The sequence below is a fragment of the Heterodontus francisci genome, chromosome 7 (genome assembly GCF_036365525.1).
Source record: "Heterodontus francisci isolate sHetFra1 chromosome 7, sHetFra1.hap1, whole genome shotgun sequence".
In the NCBI taxonomy this organism is placed as follows: domain Eukaryota; kingdom Metazoa; phylum Chordata; class Chondrichthyes; order Heterodontiformes; family Heterodontidae; genus Heterodontus; species Heterodontus francisci.
The window spans coordinates 478,470-494,626 of record NC_090377.1 but is presented as its reverse complement, the minus strand read 5'-3'; the positions used below and the strand labels follow the sequence as shown (position 1 = coordinate 494,626).

Genomic DNA, 16,157 nt, shown 5'->3' with positions numbered 1-16,157 from the left:
ATGAAGTCCATCAGGACCCGGGGACTTGACAGCCCGCAGCTCCAACAATTTGCTCAGTACCACTTCCTTGGTGATTGTAGTTTTCTTGAGTTCCTCCCTCCCTTCCATTTCCTGATTTACAGCTATTTCTGGGATGTTACTTGTGAAGACTGATGCAAAATACTTGTTCAATTCATCTGCCATCTCCTTATTTTCCCTTATTAACTCCCCAGGCTCACTTTACAGTCATATGGTCACAGAGTTATACAGCACAGAAACAGGCCCTTCGGCCCACCGTGTCTGTGCCGGCCATCAAGCACCTATCTATTCTAATCCCATTTTCCAGCACTTGGCCCATAGCCTTGTATGCTATGGCGTTTCAAGTGCTCATCTAAATACTACTTAAATGCTGTGAGGCTTCCTGCCTCTACCACTCCTTCAGGCAGTGTGTTCCAGATTCCAAACACCCTCTGGGTGAAAAGATTCTTTTCTCAAATCCCCTCTAAACTTCCTGCCCCTTACGTTAAATTTATGCCCCCAGGTTATTGATCCCTCTGCTAAGGGAAAAAGTTTCTTCCTATCTATCCTATCAATGCCCCTCATAATTTTGTATACCTCAATCAGGTCCCCCCTCAGCCTTCTCTGCTTTAAGGAAAACAACCCTAGTCTTTTCAGTCTCTCTTCATAGCTGAAATGCTCCAGCCCAGGCAACATCCTGCTGAATCTCCTCTGCACCCTCTCCAGTGCAATCACATCCTTCTTATAGTGTGGTGACCAGAACTGTACACAGTACTCCAGCTGTGGCCTAACTAGTGTTTTATACAGCTCCATCATAACCTCACTGCTCGTATATTCTATGCCTCGGCTAATAAAGGCAAGTATCCCATATGCCTTCCTAACCACCTTATCTACCTGTGCTGCTGCCTTCAGTGATCGATGGTCAAGTACACCAAGGTCCCTCTGACCCCCTGTACTTCCTAGGGTCCTACCATCCATTGTATATTCCCTTGCCTTGTTAGTCCTCCCAAAATGCATCACCTCACACTTTTCAGGATTAACTTCCATTTGCCACTGTTCCGCCCATCTTACCAACCCATCTATATCGTCCTGTAATCTAAGGCTTTCCTCCTCACTATTTACGACACCACCAATTTTCGTGTCATCTGCAAACGTTCTGATCATACCTCCTATATTCACATCTCAGCACTACATGAACTGCTATGCCTGTGCTGGGACGAGGGAGCAGTACCCCAGGACATGCGCGATGCCAACATCATCACCCTCTATAAAAACAAAGGTGACCGCGGTGACTGCAACAACTACCGTGGAATCTCCCTGCTCAGCATAGTGGGGAAAGTCTTTGCTCGAGTCACTCTGAACAGGCTCCAGAAGCTGGCCGAGCGCGTCTACCCTGAGGCACAGTGTGGCTTTCGTGCAGAGAGATCGACTATTGACATGCTGTTCTCCCTTCGTCAGATACAGGAGAAATGCCGTGAACAACAGATGCCCCTCTACATTGCTTTCATTGATCTCACCAAAGCCTTTGACCTCGTCAGCAGACGTGGTCTCTTCAGACTACTAGAAAAGATCGGATGTCCACCAAAGCTACTAAGTATCATCACCTCATTCCATGACAATATGAAAGGCACAATTCAACATGGTGGCTCCTCATCAGAGCCCTTTCCTATCCTGAGTGGTGTGAAACAGGGCTGTGTTCTCGCACCCACACTTTTTGGGATTTTCTTCTCCCTGCTGCTTTCACATGCGTTCAAATCCTCTGAAGAAGGAATTTTCCTCCACACAAGATCAGGGGGCAGGTTGTTCAACCTTGCCCGTCTAAGAGCGAAGTCCAAAGTACGGAAAGTCCTCATCAGAGAACTCCTCTTTGCTGACGATGCTGCTTTAACATCTCACACTGAAGAATGCCTGCAGAGTCTCATCGACAGGTTTGCGTCTGCCTGCAATGAATTTGGCCTAACCATCAGCCTCAAGAAAACGAACATCATGGGGCAGGATGTCAGAAATGCTCCATCCATCAATATTGGCGACCACGCTCTGGAAGTGGTTCAAGAGTTCACCTACCTAGGCTCAACTATCACCAGTAACCTGTCTCTAGATGCAGAAATCAACAAGCGCATGGGTAAGGCTTCCACTGCTATGTCCAGACTGGCCAAGAGAGTGTGGGAAAATGGCGCACTGACACGGAACACAAAAGTCCGAGTGTATCAGGCCTGTGTCCTCAGTACCTTGCTCTACGGCAGCGAGGCCTGGACAACGTATGCCAGCCAAGAGCGACGTCTCAATTCATTCCATCTTCGCTGCCTTCGGAGAATACTTGGCATCAGGTGGCAGGACTATATCTCCAACACAGAAGTCCTTGAAGCGGCCAACACCCCCAGCTTATACACACTACTGAGTCAGCGGCGCTTGAGATGGCTTGGCCATGTGAGCCGCATGGAAGATGGCAGGATCCCCAAAGACACATTGTACAGCGAGCTCGCCACTGGTATCAGACCCACCGACCGTCCATGTCTCCGTTATAAAGACGTCTGCAAACGCGACATGAAATCGTGTGACATTGATCACAAGTCGTGGGAGTCAGTTGCCAGCATTCGCCAGAGCTGGCGGGCAGCCATAAAGACAGGGCTAAATTGTGGCGAGTCGAAGAGACTTAGTAGTTGGCAGGAAAAAAGACAGAGGCGCAAGGGGAGAGCCAACTGTGCAACAGCCCCAACAAACAAATTTCTCTGCAGCACCTGTGGAAGAGCCTGTCACTCCAGAATTGGCCTTTATAGCCACTCCAGGCGCTGCTTCACAAACCACTGACCACCTCCAGGCGCGTATCCATTGTCTCTCGAGATAAGGAGGCCCAAAAGAAGAAAAAGAAAGAAAATCATTAATGTACACTACAAACAGCAAGGGTACCAGCACCGATCCCTGTGGTACATCACTGGTCACAGGCTTCCACTCGCAAAAACAACCCTTGACCATCACCCTCTGCCTCCTGCCACTAAGCCAATTTTGGAAGAAAATTTGCCTAGTTGCCCTGGATCCCATGGGCTTTTACCTTCTTAACCAATCTCCCATGCGGGACCTTATCAAAAGCCTCACTGAAGTCCATGTAAACTACATCAACTGCCTGACCCTCATCTTAACATCTAGTCACCTCCTCGAAAAATTCAATCAAGTTAGTTAGACACGATCTCCCCCTGAAAAAGCCATGCTGACTATCCCTGATTAATCCCTGCCTCTCCAAGTGGAGGTTAATCCTGTTCCTCAAAAGTTTTTCCAATAGTTTCCCCACCACTGATGTTAGACTCACTGGCCTATAATTACCTGGTTTATCCCTGCTACCGTCTTTGAATAATGGTACCACATTCGCTGTCCTCCAGTCGTCTGGTACCTCTCCTGTGGCCACAGAGGATTTGAAAATTTGTGTCAGAGCCCCTGCTATTTCCTCCCTTGCCTCACATAACAGCCTGGGATACATCTCATCTGGGCCTGGGGATTTATCCACTTTTAAGGGCACTAAAACAGCTAATATTTCCTCCCTTTCAATGCTAATATGTTCAAGTATATCACAATCCCCCTCCCTGATCTCTACACCTACATCGTCCTTCTCCATAGTGAACACAGATGAAAAGTAATCATTTAAAACCTCACCTATGCCTTCCGGCTCCACACACACATTGCCATTTTGGTCCCTAATGGGCCCTACTTTCTCCCTGGTTATCCTCTTGCCCTTAATAGACTTATAAACCGTCTTGGGATTTTTCTTTATCTTGCCCGCCAGTGTTTTTTAATGTCCCCCTCTTCGCTCTCCTAATTATATTTTTAAGTATCCCCCTACACTTTCTATACTCCTCTAGTGCCTCCGCTGTTTTCAGCGCTTTGAATCTGCCATAAGCCTCCTTTTTTTTCCTTATCCGATCCTCTATATCCCTTGACATCCAGGGTTCCCTGGACATGCTGGCCTTACCCTTCACCTTTATGGATCATGTTGGCCCTGAACTCTCTCTGTTTCCTTTTTGAATGACTCCCACTGGTCTGATGTAGACTTTCCTACAAGTAGCTGCTCCCAGTCCACTTTGGCCAGATCTTGTTTTATCATAGGACCAACACTCACTTTGTTAATTCTTTTCTTTTTTAAATCTATAGAAACTTTTACCATCTTTCTTTATATTTCTTGCCAGCTTTCTTTCCCACTCTAATTTTTCCCTCCTTATTAATCTTTTAGTCAATCCTTGCTGCTTTTTATATTTTGTCCAATCTTCTGAGCTGCCATCCATCTTTGCACAAATTACATGCTTTTTCTTTAAGTTTGATACTATCTTTAACTTTTTTAGTTAACCACGGATGGTGTGTCTTCCCCTTGGAATTTTTCTTTCTCAGTGGAATGTATCTATTCTGTGTATTCTGAAATATCCCCTTAAATGCTTGCCACTGCATCTCTATTGACCTATCCCGTAGCCTATTTTGCCAGTTCACTTTTTCTTGCTCTGCTTTCAAGCCCTCATAATTGCCCGTATTTAAATTTAAATATTACTCGTAGACCCACTCTTCTCTCTCTCAAACTGAAAGTAAAATTCAATCATATTATGATTGCTGCTGCCTAGGGATGTCTTCACTATGAGGTCATTAACTAATCCTATCTCGTTGCACAATACCAGGTCTGGTATCGACTGCTCTCTGGTTGGCTCCAGAACGTGCTGTTCTCAGAAACTATCCTGAAAACATTCTATGAACACATCATCTATGCTACCTTTGCCCATCTGATTTTCCCGATCCCTATGTAATGAAAATCTCCCACGATTATCGCCACACCTTTCTGACAAGCACACATTATTTCTTACTTTACCTTGTGGTTAATGTTAGGTGGCCTGTACACCACTCCTACCTTGTGGCTAATGTTAGGTGGCCTGTACACCACTCCCACAAATGACTTCTTGCCTTTATCGTTACTCATCAACCCAAACCGCTTTTACATTCTGGTTTCCTGTATGTAGGTTATCCCTCTCTATTGTGCTACACAGAGCCACCCCTCCACCTTTTCCTAGCTTCCTGTCCTTCTTAAATGTTATATACCCTTCAATATTCAGGTCCCAATCTACGCCAGCCTGCAGCCATGTCTCTGTAATCGCTATCAGATTGTACTTATTTATTTCTATTTGCCCTATCAGTTCATCTGTTTTGTTTCAAATAAGGATGGCAGATTTCCTTCCTTAAATGACATTAGTGAACCAGATGGGTTTTTACGACAATCGACAATGGTTTCCTGGTCACCATTACTGACAGTAATTCCAGATTTACATTAATTGAATTTAAATTCTACCAGCTGCCGTGGTGGGATTTGAACCCATGTTCCCAGGGCATTCATCTGGGCCTCTGGATTACTAGTTCAGTGACATTACCACTATGCCACCGCCTCCCCAGGGATGCCAAATATCAGTCGTGTTTGACAAATTTAACAGTTTTTTTAATGAGGTAAAGTAAATGCAATGGATGTAACTTATGTCTGTACTCTATGCGCATGCCACCACCTGCAATGGAACTCCACACACAACCTATGGAAACTCGGCACACCAACTAAATTCTACTCTGCACACCTAAATTTCCAAATCCCTCCATCTAAAATCCTGGCCAAGTCATACTTGTCCTTGAAGATTTGCTGTGCAATCTTCTGTTCCTTCTTCTTCCCTGAATCTTGCAGAGTGAAAAGCTTCTTTAATTGATCCAAGGATGCCAAGCAGGAGCCAGCCAGCTCCTGGGGGCTGTTCAACATGGTCTTCAGGTAAGGGTCTATGGGAGGCAGAGGTTCATCTGGTTGAAATGCTTTGTAATGAAGACACTGTAAGAAATCACAACAAGAACTCTAAATTCCTTCAGTTATCCAAAAACAAGATTCAAGCCTTTGTCTTTGCTGGACAAACACAAGTTGGTTAAATAAAAGCAAAATGTTGCAGATTCTGGAAAACTGAGAAAAAAAAGCAAGTGCTGGAAATAGTCGGCAGGTCTGGCAGCATTTGTGGAGAGAGAAACAAGAGTCAACATTTCAGGTCGATGGCCTTTCATCAGACTGGCAAAGGTTAGAAATGTAATAGGTTTTGAGCACGTGAAAGTGCGGGGGTGGGGAGAGAAGAACAACAAAAGGGAAGGCCTGTGGATGGTAGGAAAGATTAAATGACAAAATGTGATGGAATAAAGGGCAAAGGGAATGGTAATAGTTGTAGTAAAAGACAAAGCACTCGTCTGGAGAAAGTGTTAATGGCAGAATAATGAACAGCTCTGTCCGAAAGCAAAAACATGAAAAACAAGTTTAAGAACGGCACATGGTTAAGAAAAAAAATCAAAATGCGGGGTCATGGTCTGAAATTGTTGAACTTAATGTTGAGTCCAGAAGGCTGTAAAGTGCCTAATCGGAAGATGAGGTGCTGTTCCATGAGCTTGCATTGAGCTTCACTAGAACACTGCACTAGGCCAAGGACAGAAACGTGGGTGTGAGAGCAAGGTGGAGAATTAAAATGGCAAGCAACTGGAAGCTCGATCATGTTTGTGGACTGAGCAGAGGTTCTGCAAAGTGTCACCTGCGTTTGGTATGCTCAATGTCGAGGAGACCGCATTGTGAGCTGTGAATGCAGTACACTAAATCAAAAGAAATACAAGTAAATTGCTTCTTCATATGGATGCATGTGAGGAGAGAGGAGGTAAAGGACAGGTGTTACACCTCCTGCGATTGCATGGGAAGATGCCGTGGGAAGGGGATGAAGTGTGGGGGGTGATGGAGGAGTGGACCAGGGTGTCGCGGAGGGAACGGTCCCTTCGGAACGCTGACAGGGGAGGGGAGGGGAGGGTAAGATGTGCTTGGTGGTAGCATCATGTTGGAGATGGCAGAAGTGGTGGTGGATGATCCTTTGGATGTGGAGGCTGGTGGGGTGGAAAGTGAAGACAAGGGGAACCCTGTCGCAGTTCTGGGAAGGAGGGGAAGGGTGAGAGCAGAAGTCTGGGAAATGAGTTTGACATGGTTGAGGGCCCTGTCAACCACAGTGGTGGGGGGGAATCCTTGGTTGAGGAAAAAGGAAGACATATCAGAAGTGCTGTTGTGAAAGGTTGCATCATCAGAACAGATGTAATGGAGACAGTGAAACTGGGAGAATGGGATGGAGATTTAGAGGAGGCAGGGTTTGAGGAAGTGTAGTTGAGGTAGCTGTGGGAGTCAGGGGGCTTATAATGAAAATTAGTAGACAGCCTATCCCCAGAAATAGAGACAGAGAAGTCGAGGAAGGGAAGGGAAGTGCCAGAGTTGGACTATGTGAAGGTAAGAGATGGGCAGAAATTGGAAGCAAAGCTGATGAAATTTTCCAGTTCCGGGCAAGAGCAGGAAATGTCACTGACCCAGTCATCAATGTACTGGAAAAAGAGTTGGGGATGAGGGCCTGAGTAGCATTGGAAGAAGGAATGTTCCAGCTACCCCACAAAAAGACAGGCATAACTAGGACCCATGCGGATACCTATAGCAACATATTTTATTTGAAGGAAGTGAGGGGAGTTGATGGGGAAGCCGTTCAATGTGAGAAAAAGTTCAACCAGACAGAGGAGGATGCTGGTGGATGGAGGCTGTTTGGGCCTCTGTTCAAGGAAGAAGTGGAGAGCCCTCAGACCTCCATATCCAAAGGACCATCCACCGCCATTTCCGCCACCTTCAATATGATACCACCACCAAGCACATCTTCCTCTCCCCTCTCCATGAGCATTCTGAAGGGATCATTCCCTCCACCATACCCTGGTCCACTACTCCATCACCCCCGACACCTCATCCCCTTCCCACAGCACCTTCCCATGCAATTGCAGGAGGTGTAACACCTGACATTTTACTTCCTCTCTACTCACCATTCAAGGTCCCAGACATTCCTTCCAGGTGAAGCAGGGATTTACTTGTACTTTTTTCAATTTAGTATACTGTATTCGCTGCTCACAATGCAGTCTCCTCTACAGTGGAGAGACCAAACGCAGATTGGGCGATCGCTTTACGGAATATCTCCACTCAGTCCACAAGCATGACCCCAAGCTTCCAGTTGCTTGCTAATTTAATTCACCATTTTGCTCTCATGCCCACATTTCTAATCTCAGCCTGCTGCAGTGTTCCAGTGAAGCTCAACGGAAGCTCGAGAAACAGCAGCACATCTTCTGGTTAGGTACTTTACAGCCTTCTGAACTCAACACTGAGCTGAACAATTTCAGACCATGACGCTCATCTTGATCGTTTTTTTTTAACCATGTGCTGTTCGTAAACTTGATTTTTATGTTTTTGCTTTCTGACAGAGCTGTTCATTATTCTGCCATTAACATCTCTCCGGAAAAGTGTTTTGTCTTTTGCTACTACTTGTCTTGGAGGGCCGAATGGCCTGTTCCTGTGCTGTACTGTTCTTTGTACTATTACCGTTCCCTTTACCTTTTATTCCATGACATTTTTGTCATTTAATCTCTCCTGCCCTCTGTCCTATCATAGACCTTCACTTTTGTTCTTATTCCCTCCCTGCTTTCATATGCTCAAAACCTATTACATTTCTAACCTTTGCCAGTTCTGATAAACGGTCATAAACCTCAAATGTTAACTCCATTTCTCTCTCTACAGATGCTGCCAGACCTGCTGAGTATTTCCAGCACTTTCTTTTTTTATACCAGTTGGTTAAATCTAAATCACAAATCTAAACTCATCATTATGGCTGTTCTAACCTCATCAGGTGAATGGCAATGATCCCTGTAAAGTTTCCTTGTTGTGTGCAGCCTGTTTATTTCAATGCACAGTACCTTTAAAGAGGCTGAGCATATGCAGTATCTTAAAGGGGACAGCTTATGAGCATCCTGCGCCGTACCTTCATGATTGCTATGCGGCCACACACTCATGCAGTTTAGAGGGATCATTGGTGACTGGTCCCTAAAATGGACCTGACCGCTGAACAACAGAGTTCCAAAGGAGTTAACATTTCAGGTCTGTGACCTTTCAAAAGATTGCAGACCTGAAATGTTAATTCTGTTTCTCTCTCCACAGATGCTGCCAGACGTGCTGAGTATTTCCTGCATTTTCTGTTTTTATTTTAGATATCCAGTATCTGCCATATTTTGCTCTTTGGGTTCCAAAGCATTAGGACAAAGGTTCTGAACCAAAGCATTAAGTTTTCTTTTGCAAATATGAGATCTCAGTGATTTTTCTGTTTAACTGTACTGCTCATTATTTTAATTTGTTACTTTGAAAACCAAGATATAATCAATACAATTGTAGCACTTATTTGAACAACATTACTGCTTGGGGGCAGTGCATCATATCTATCAGAGGAAAGGGAAGAGACCAGATAGTGTGTGAAGTTACCAAGTAATAGTAACTGAATTTTACCATTAACCTGTCAGAATTGGATTTTAATGTCACTGATATCTTCTAATAACTAAAACAATGTGCCAATTCCCACAGATATCAGCTGGGCTGTGACCCTAAAACCACACAAGGAAGAGGGTGAAGATTTCTGGTTCCAAGGAAAATAATTTATAAACTAACTTTAATGACTAACTAGACCAGTGGAGAACAACCCAGGCACTACTGTTGCCTATAGTCCTGCAGGCCAATTTCTCTGTCCACTTCACCTCAGCTAGCTCACTCACTTTCTAAAATCTGGCCTAGTATTCTCGTGTTTGTAACAAGAACAGAAAATGCTGGAAATACTCAGCAGGTCTGGCAGCATCTGTGGAGAGAGAAGCAGAATTAACGTTTCAGGTCTGTGACCTTTCATCAGAACTGGCAAAGGGGGGGGGGGGGGAGGGGAGGAGTGGGTTGGTGGGGAAAGATAACAAAAGTTAAGGTCTGTATAGGGCATAGGGCAGGAAAGATTAAATACCAAAGATATCATGGGACAAAGGCAAAGAGTGTGTTAATGGTTGTGGTGAAAGACAAAGCATTAGTCCAGAGAGAGTGTTAATGGCAGAGTAATGAGCAGCTCTGTCCAAAACTACAACATGAAAAACAGGCACATGGTTAAAAAATAAAGGAAAATAAAAAAAATAGAAATTTTAAAAATGGCCAGTCATGCTCTGAAACTGTTGAACTCAATGTTGAGTAGCAAGGCTGCTGTAGAGTGCCTAATCGAAAGATGAGGTGCTGCTCCTTGAGCTTGCGTTGATGTTCACTGGTACACTGGAACAGGCCAAGAACGAAAATGTGGGTATGAGAGCAGGGAGGTGTAATGAAATGGCAAGTGACCAGAAGCTCATGGACATGCTTTCAGACTGAGTGGAGGTGTTCCACAAAGCGGCCACCCAATCTACATTTGGTCTCCCCAGTGTAGAGAAGATTGCATTGTGAGTAGCGAATACAGTATACTAAATTGAAGGAAGTACAAGTAAATCACTGCTTCACCTGAAAGGATTGTTTGGGACCTTGGATAGTGAGGAGAGAGGAGATAAAAGAGCAGGTGTTACACCTCCTGCAATTGCATGGGAAGGTGCCCTGGGAAGGAGACAAAGTGCCAAGGGTATTGGAGGAGTGGACCATGGTGTGGCGGAGGGAACGATCCCTTTGGAATGCTGACAGTGGAGGGGAAGGGAAGATGTGTTTGTTGGTGGCATCACACTGGAGGTGGCGGAAATGGCGGAGGATGATCCTTTGGATGTGCAGGCTGGTGGGGTGGAAAGTGAGGTCAAGGGGAACCCTGTCACGGTTGCGGATGGGAGGGGAAGGGTTTTTTTATTCATTCATTGGATGCGGGCATCGCTGGCTAGGCCAGCATTTATTGCCCATCCCTAATTGTCCTTGAGAAGGTGGTGGTGAGCTGCCTTCTTGAACCGCTGCAGTCCATGTGGGATAGGTACACCCACAGTGCTGTTAGGAAGGGAGTTCCAAGATTTTGACCCAGCAACAGTGAAGGAACAGTGATATAGTTCCAAGTCAGGATGGTGTGTGGCTTGGAGGGGAACTGCAGGTGATGGTGTTCCCATGCATTTGCTGCCCCATGCATTTGCATTTGGGTGAGGGCAGAAGTGTGGGAAATGGGTCGGACATGGTTGAAGGCCCTGTCAACCACAGTGGTGTGGGGGGGGGTGGAGGACGCAAGACAGGTCAGAAGCGCTGTTGTGTAAGGTTGCATCATCAGAACAGATGTGTCGGAGATGGAGAAACTGGGAGAATGGTATGGACTCCCTACAGGAAACAGAGTGTGAGGAAGTGTAGTCAAGGTAGGTGTGGGAGTTGGTGGGCTTATGATGAATATAATGATTTAAAGGAGCGGGGCCGAGAGGCAGCACAGCGAGACAGGTGGCAACAAAAGGAGTGGGCCGAGGCGGGAGCACAGCGAGACTGGCGACAGTGGTGGAGTGGGGACAAAGAGTGAGCAGCAGGGCCAGAGCGGGACAAAGAGACATCTTGGTCCTGTAGTACACATCGGAGCATCAGGAAGACACAGGCCCTGAGCCCGTGACGAGGGTTCCCCAGAGCCCCTCATGGAGCTCATAGACTTGGAGCAGGCTTTCAGCTACCCCTTCAAGAACACCCTAACGCAGATCCACACAGCCTGCATCCGGGCTCACCAGCTGGACGTGATGGCCATGTGTACGTATTAGTCCCTGTCCATGTAGCGGAGCCTGGTCTCCAATTGTCTCGGCCATCCCTGCCATTGGACAAAGACCTTGCTTTGCTTGGACCGTGTGGTAGTTGGTGTGCATCAGCCACCCCACAATGAAGGAACCCACACACAGTCATCTTCCACCCCCTCAAAATGAACTTCAGAACCTGGAATATCAGGACTCTTATGGACAACACCAGCAGTGAAAGACCTGAACGTCGCACCGCTATCATAGCCCGAGAACTGCGCTGCTACATCGATATCGCTGCCCTGAGTGAGACACGGCGGGCAGGAGAATGGCCAGCTCAAGGAACAAGGTGGTGAATGCACCTTCCTCTGGAAAGGTAAACCAGAAGAAGACGACCGACTCCATGCGGTTGGCTTTGCCATAAAAATCGCACTTGCCGATCGACTCAGCGAGCCCCCTTGTGGGATAAACGATCATCTCATGACCCTCTGGCACACCCTAGCTCAGAAACAGAACGCCACAGTCGTCAGCACAAACGTCCCAACCCTAGAAGCAACAGATGAGGCCAAAGAAGAATTCTACTCCAGCCTTGATCACCTGCTGTATGTGTTCCCAAGGAAGACAAGCTGCTCCTCCTCAGAGACTTCAATGTCAGAATTGGGAGGGACACAAACCTTTGGAAAGGTGTGATTGCCAAGGAAGGTGATGAAATGCCTTAAACATGGCCTGATCATAACGATCACCCTATCGTGCGAGAGATAAATACGAGACCTAATGGCAGCACCCTCACTCCAGGCATTGGCATTTTCTTGACTATATCATCGTCCAAGCGAGGGACCATAAGGATGTTCGTCTCACCTGTGCCATCATAAGAGCTGATGACTGCTGGACTGACCATCGCCTAATCCGAGCTACTATCTCCATAAACCCAGTCCAAAAACAGCAGCTGCAGCAGAAGCACTGCTGCAGGAAAATCAATGTCGATGGTATCACAGAAGGACTCTGTGAAGGAAGACCTACTCAGGAAGCATCTTACAAGTAACTTGGCGATGCTCAATGAACAGGAGCCACAGAACATCCACAATGCCTAGTCTGCCGTCAAAGCTACCATAATCAGCACTTGTGAAGATACTCTTGGTTACTCGACCAGGAAACATCAAGACTGGCTTGACTAGAATAACCAGGAGATCCAGGAGCTACTAGATCGCAAGTGCAAGGCGTTCCTGAACTGGAGGCATCACCAAAATTCGAGGGAGAAAAAGCAGGTATACAGACAACCTGTACACCAAGGTCCAACAAAAAACTTGTAACCTAAAGAACAGCTGGTGGCTGAAAGAGCACAGGAAGTACAGCAACTCGCCAACAGCCAAGACATGCATGGATTCTTCAGCCCGGTCAAGACGATTTACAACCCAAGCACCCAAGGACCTACCCCACTGAGAGCAAAGAATGGAGTAGCACTGATCAAGGATAGAGATGCGGTCAGTGCTCGTTGTAAGGAGCACTTCGAAGATCTCCTCAATCGTGACTCAGTCCTTGATGCGAGTGCCCTCAAACACATTCCACAACATGATAACCGCCACGACCTCAGCACAATCCCAGCCCGACATGAGATTAAAAAGGCCATCTGACAGCTAAAAAAACAATAAGGCCACCGGCGTAGACGGGATTCCTACCAAAATTCTAAAATACGGTGGAGAGACACTCTTGAAACAAAAACATGGACTCATCTCCCTCATCTGGAAGGAAGAGAACATTCCAGGGGATCCCTGAGACGCTGTAATTGTGACTGTCTTCAAAAAAGGCGACAAGACCAACTGTGGTAACTACAGAGGGGTATCCCTGCTGTTTGCCACAGGGGAGGTCATCGCAAGGTCGGAGGGGAGGACTCCTGGTCAAAGAAGTGAACCTGGAGGCGAAGACAACGGGAGAGCTCAACGTCATGCCGAGTGCGAAATTTATTGAGGTGGGGGCATAAGGGAATAAAACGGAGTCCTTTGTAATGTTCTATCAATTCTATTTATAATTAGTGTAGGTCAGATGGTTTCACAGGTCGGCGCAACATCGAGGGCCGAAGGGCCTGTACTGCGCTGTAATGTTCTATCTATTCTATCTAAGTACAGATCATTCAGCATCAGAGATGGGAAGGTCAGAGGGTATTGTGAACACATGGCAAGGGGTCAGATTAGGAGAAGAGATAGGGTCAGAGAGAATCGAAGGGGAAGAAGGATCTGGAGGGGCGTTGGTATCCATGAGCTGCTGGAGCTTGCATACCTTAATGCTTGAAGGGAAGAGAAAAAGTGTTTTGTTAATGCATCAGATAAGACAAAGGACAAAATGAAACTGCAGAGCAGAACATCTTTGAGATAAGGTGAGTCGGTGCTTCTGAAGAGAGAGGTCCAGTGTGTACACGTGCCAGAGCATGACACTGAGCGTGGATCTCAGCATGTGGCGAGAACAGCAGTCCGAGGAACGTTGTATTTCTCGGAGATACCTGTAATCCTAAGTGGATTCAAAACTGAAGGATGGAACTTCAGTTGGAATCCACATGGAATAAGTTGGAGCCAGAGACAGTCACTGAGGAAGGAAATGTGGCTGTGAAAACGAGTCTTGGTAGACACCTTATCAAACACCAGGAGGGAAATAGAAAGCAATGAAGGTGAACAAGGTAAAAGAGACAAACGAAAATCCCATCGGAGAGAAGAGCAGAACTTCTTCAAGGTAGGCTTTCCTGGAAGAGAAGTGGCAGTGAATTAAACACCAAAATAAAAACAAAATACTATAGATGCTGGAAATTTGAAATAAAAACAGAAAGTGCTGGAAATACTCAGCAGGTCAGGCAGCATCTGTGGAGAGAGGAGCTGAGTTAATGTTTCAGGTCTGTGACCTTTCATCAGAACTGGCAAAGGTTAGAAAAGTATTAGGTTTAAAGCAAGTGAAGAGGGGTGGGGGGTTGGTGGGCAAGGAAACAAAAGGGAAGGTGTGTGATAGGGCAGCGGGCAGGAGGGATTAAATATCAAAGATGTCATGGGACAAAGGCAAAGAGAGTGTTAATGCTTGTGGTGAAAGACAAAGCATTTGTCCAGAGAGAGTGTTAATGGCAGAATAATGAGCAGCTCTGCCCAAAACCACAACATGAAAACAAGCATAAAAACAAGAAAAGCTGGAAATACTCAGCAGGTCTGGCAGCATGTGTGGAGAGAGAAGCAGTGTTAATGTTTCAGGTCAGTGACCCTTCATCAGAACTGACAAATATTCGGAATGTAAAAAGATTTTAAGCAAGTAAACTGGGGGGTGGGGCAAGAGATAACAAAAGAGCATGACAGGCCCCCCATTTTACTTTTATTTTTAGTTATTTTTTCTTTTTTGTGTTTATTTTGTTTTAGTTTGTTCAGTTTGTTTCTATTGTGCCTACTCACTGTGTTTTTTTCATGTTGGTGTTTGTGGCTGTTCAGTTTTCAGTCCAATAACACCCTATCTGAACCAACGCTTTGTCTTTCACCACACCATTTACATACAGTTTGCTCCATGACCTTCTGGTCAGCTATTCTGTGACCTTGTCCTATCTACTCCTCTTTTGTTATCTCTTGCCCCACTCCCCACTTTACTTGCTTAAAATCTTTTATATTTCTAATATTTGTCAGTCCTGAAGAAGGGTCACTGACCTGAAACATTAACTCTGCTTCTCTCTCCACACATGCTGCCAGACCTGCTGAGTATTTCCAGCATTTCTTGTTTTTATTCCATGGTTATCGATAATGCCTTTGGATCGAGGAAGAGGTTTTATGGTTGTGACCATTATTATTTCTAATGTAGGTGAGACATAAATTATTCTGAATGTGCTACTGAAGTTTTTTTTTTAAATCATTGAGAATCAATAGTTGACAAAATTGTGTTAAATTCTACACATCTTAAGTTATAATTTGTTTTAAAGATGATTTTACTGATGAAAACTATAGTTAAAAAATTAAAAAAATATAATTCAGAGTTAGGTCTATTTTCTATTGATAATTATGGAGGGACGGTCTTACGAGGAAAGGCTGAGGGACTTGAGGTTGTTTTCGTTGGAGAGAAGGAGGAGAAGAGGTGACTTAATAGAGACATACAAGATAATCAGAGGGTTAGATAGGGTGGATAGTGAGAGTCTTTTTCCTCGGATGGTGATGGCAAACACGAGGGGACATAGCTTTAAGTTGAGGGGTGATATATAGGACAGATGTTAGAGGTAGTTTCTTTACTCAGAGAGTAGTAGGGGCGTGGAACGCCCTGCCTGCAACAGTAGTAGACTCGCCAACGTTAAGGGCATTTAAGTGGTCATTGGATAGACATATGGATGAAAATGGAATAGTGTAGGTCAGTTGGTTTCACAGGTCGGCGCAACATCGAGGGCCGAAGGGCCTGTACTGCGCTGTAATGTTCTAATTCTAATTCTAATGTACTTGTATTAAATTTATGTATTACATATACATATGCATCCTACCAGAGACCCTTGGCAATGTCAAGAATTTGATTTAAAAGTGCTGAAATTATTTTCGCTGATTTTTTAAAAAATAGGATCTTCACGTAAAAAAGGTTGCTGACCCGTTGGCTACACCATACCTCAT

General features: G+C 45.4%; 1 protein-coding gene across 1 annotated transcript in view; it reads right to left on the bottom strand.

Moving 5' to 3' along the window:
* Nucleotides 1-16,157, bottom strand: part of xrcc5 (X-ray repair complementing defective repair in Chinese hamster cells 5) — a 388,719-nt gene that overhangs the window by 142,291 nt on the left and 230,271 nt on the right. Inside the window, exon 14 of the mRNA XM_068034693.1 lies at nucleotides 5,631-5,827. Coding sequence (XP_067890794.1) covers nucleotides 5,631-5,827 — 197 coding nt within the window. The remainder of the gene's footprint in view (nucleotides 1-5,630; nucleotides 5,828-16,157) is intronic.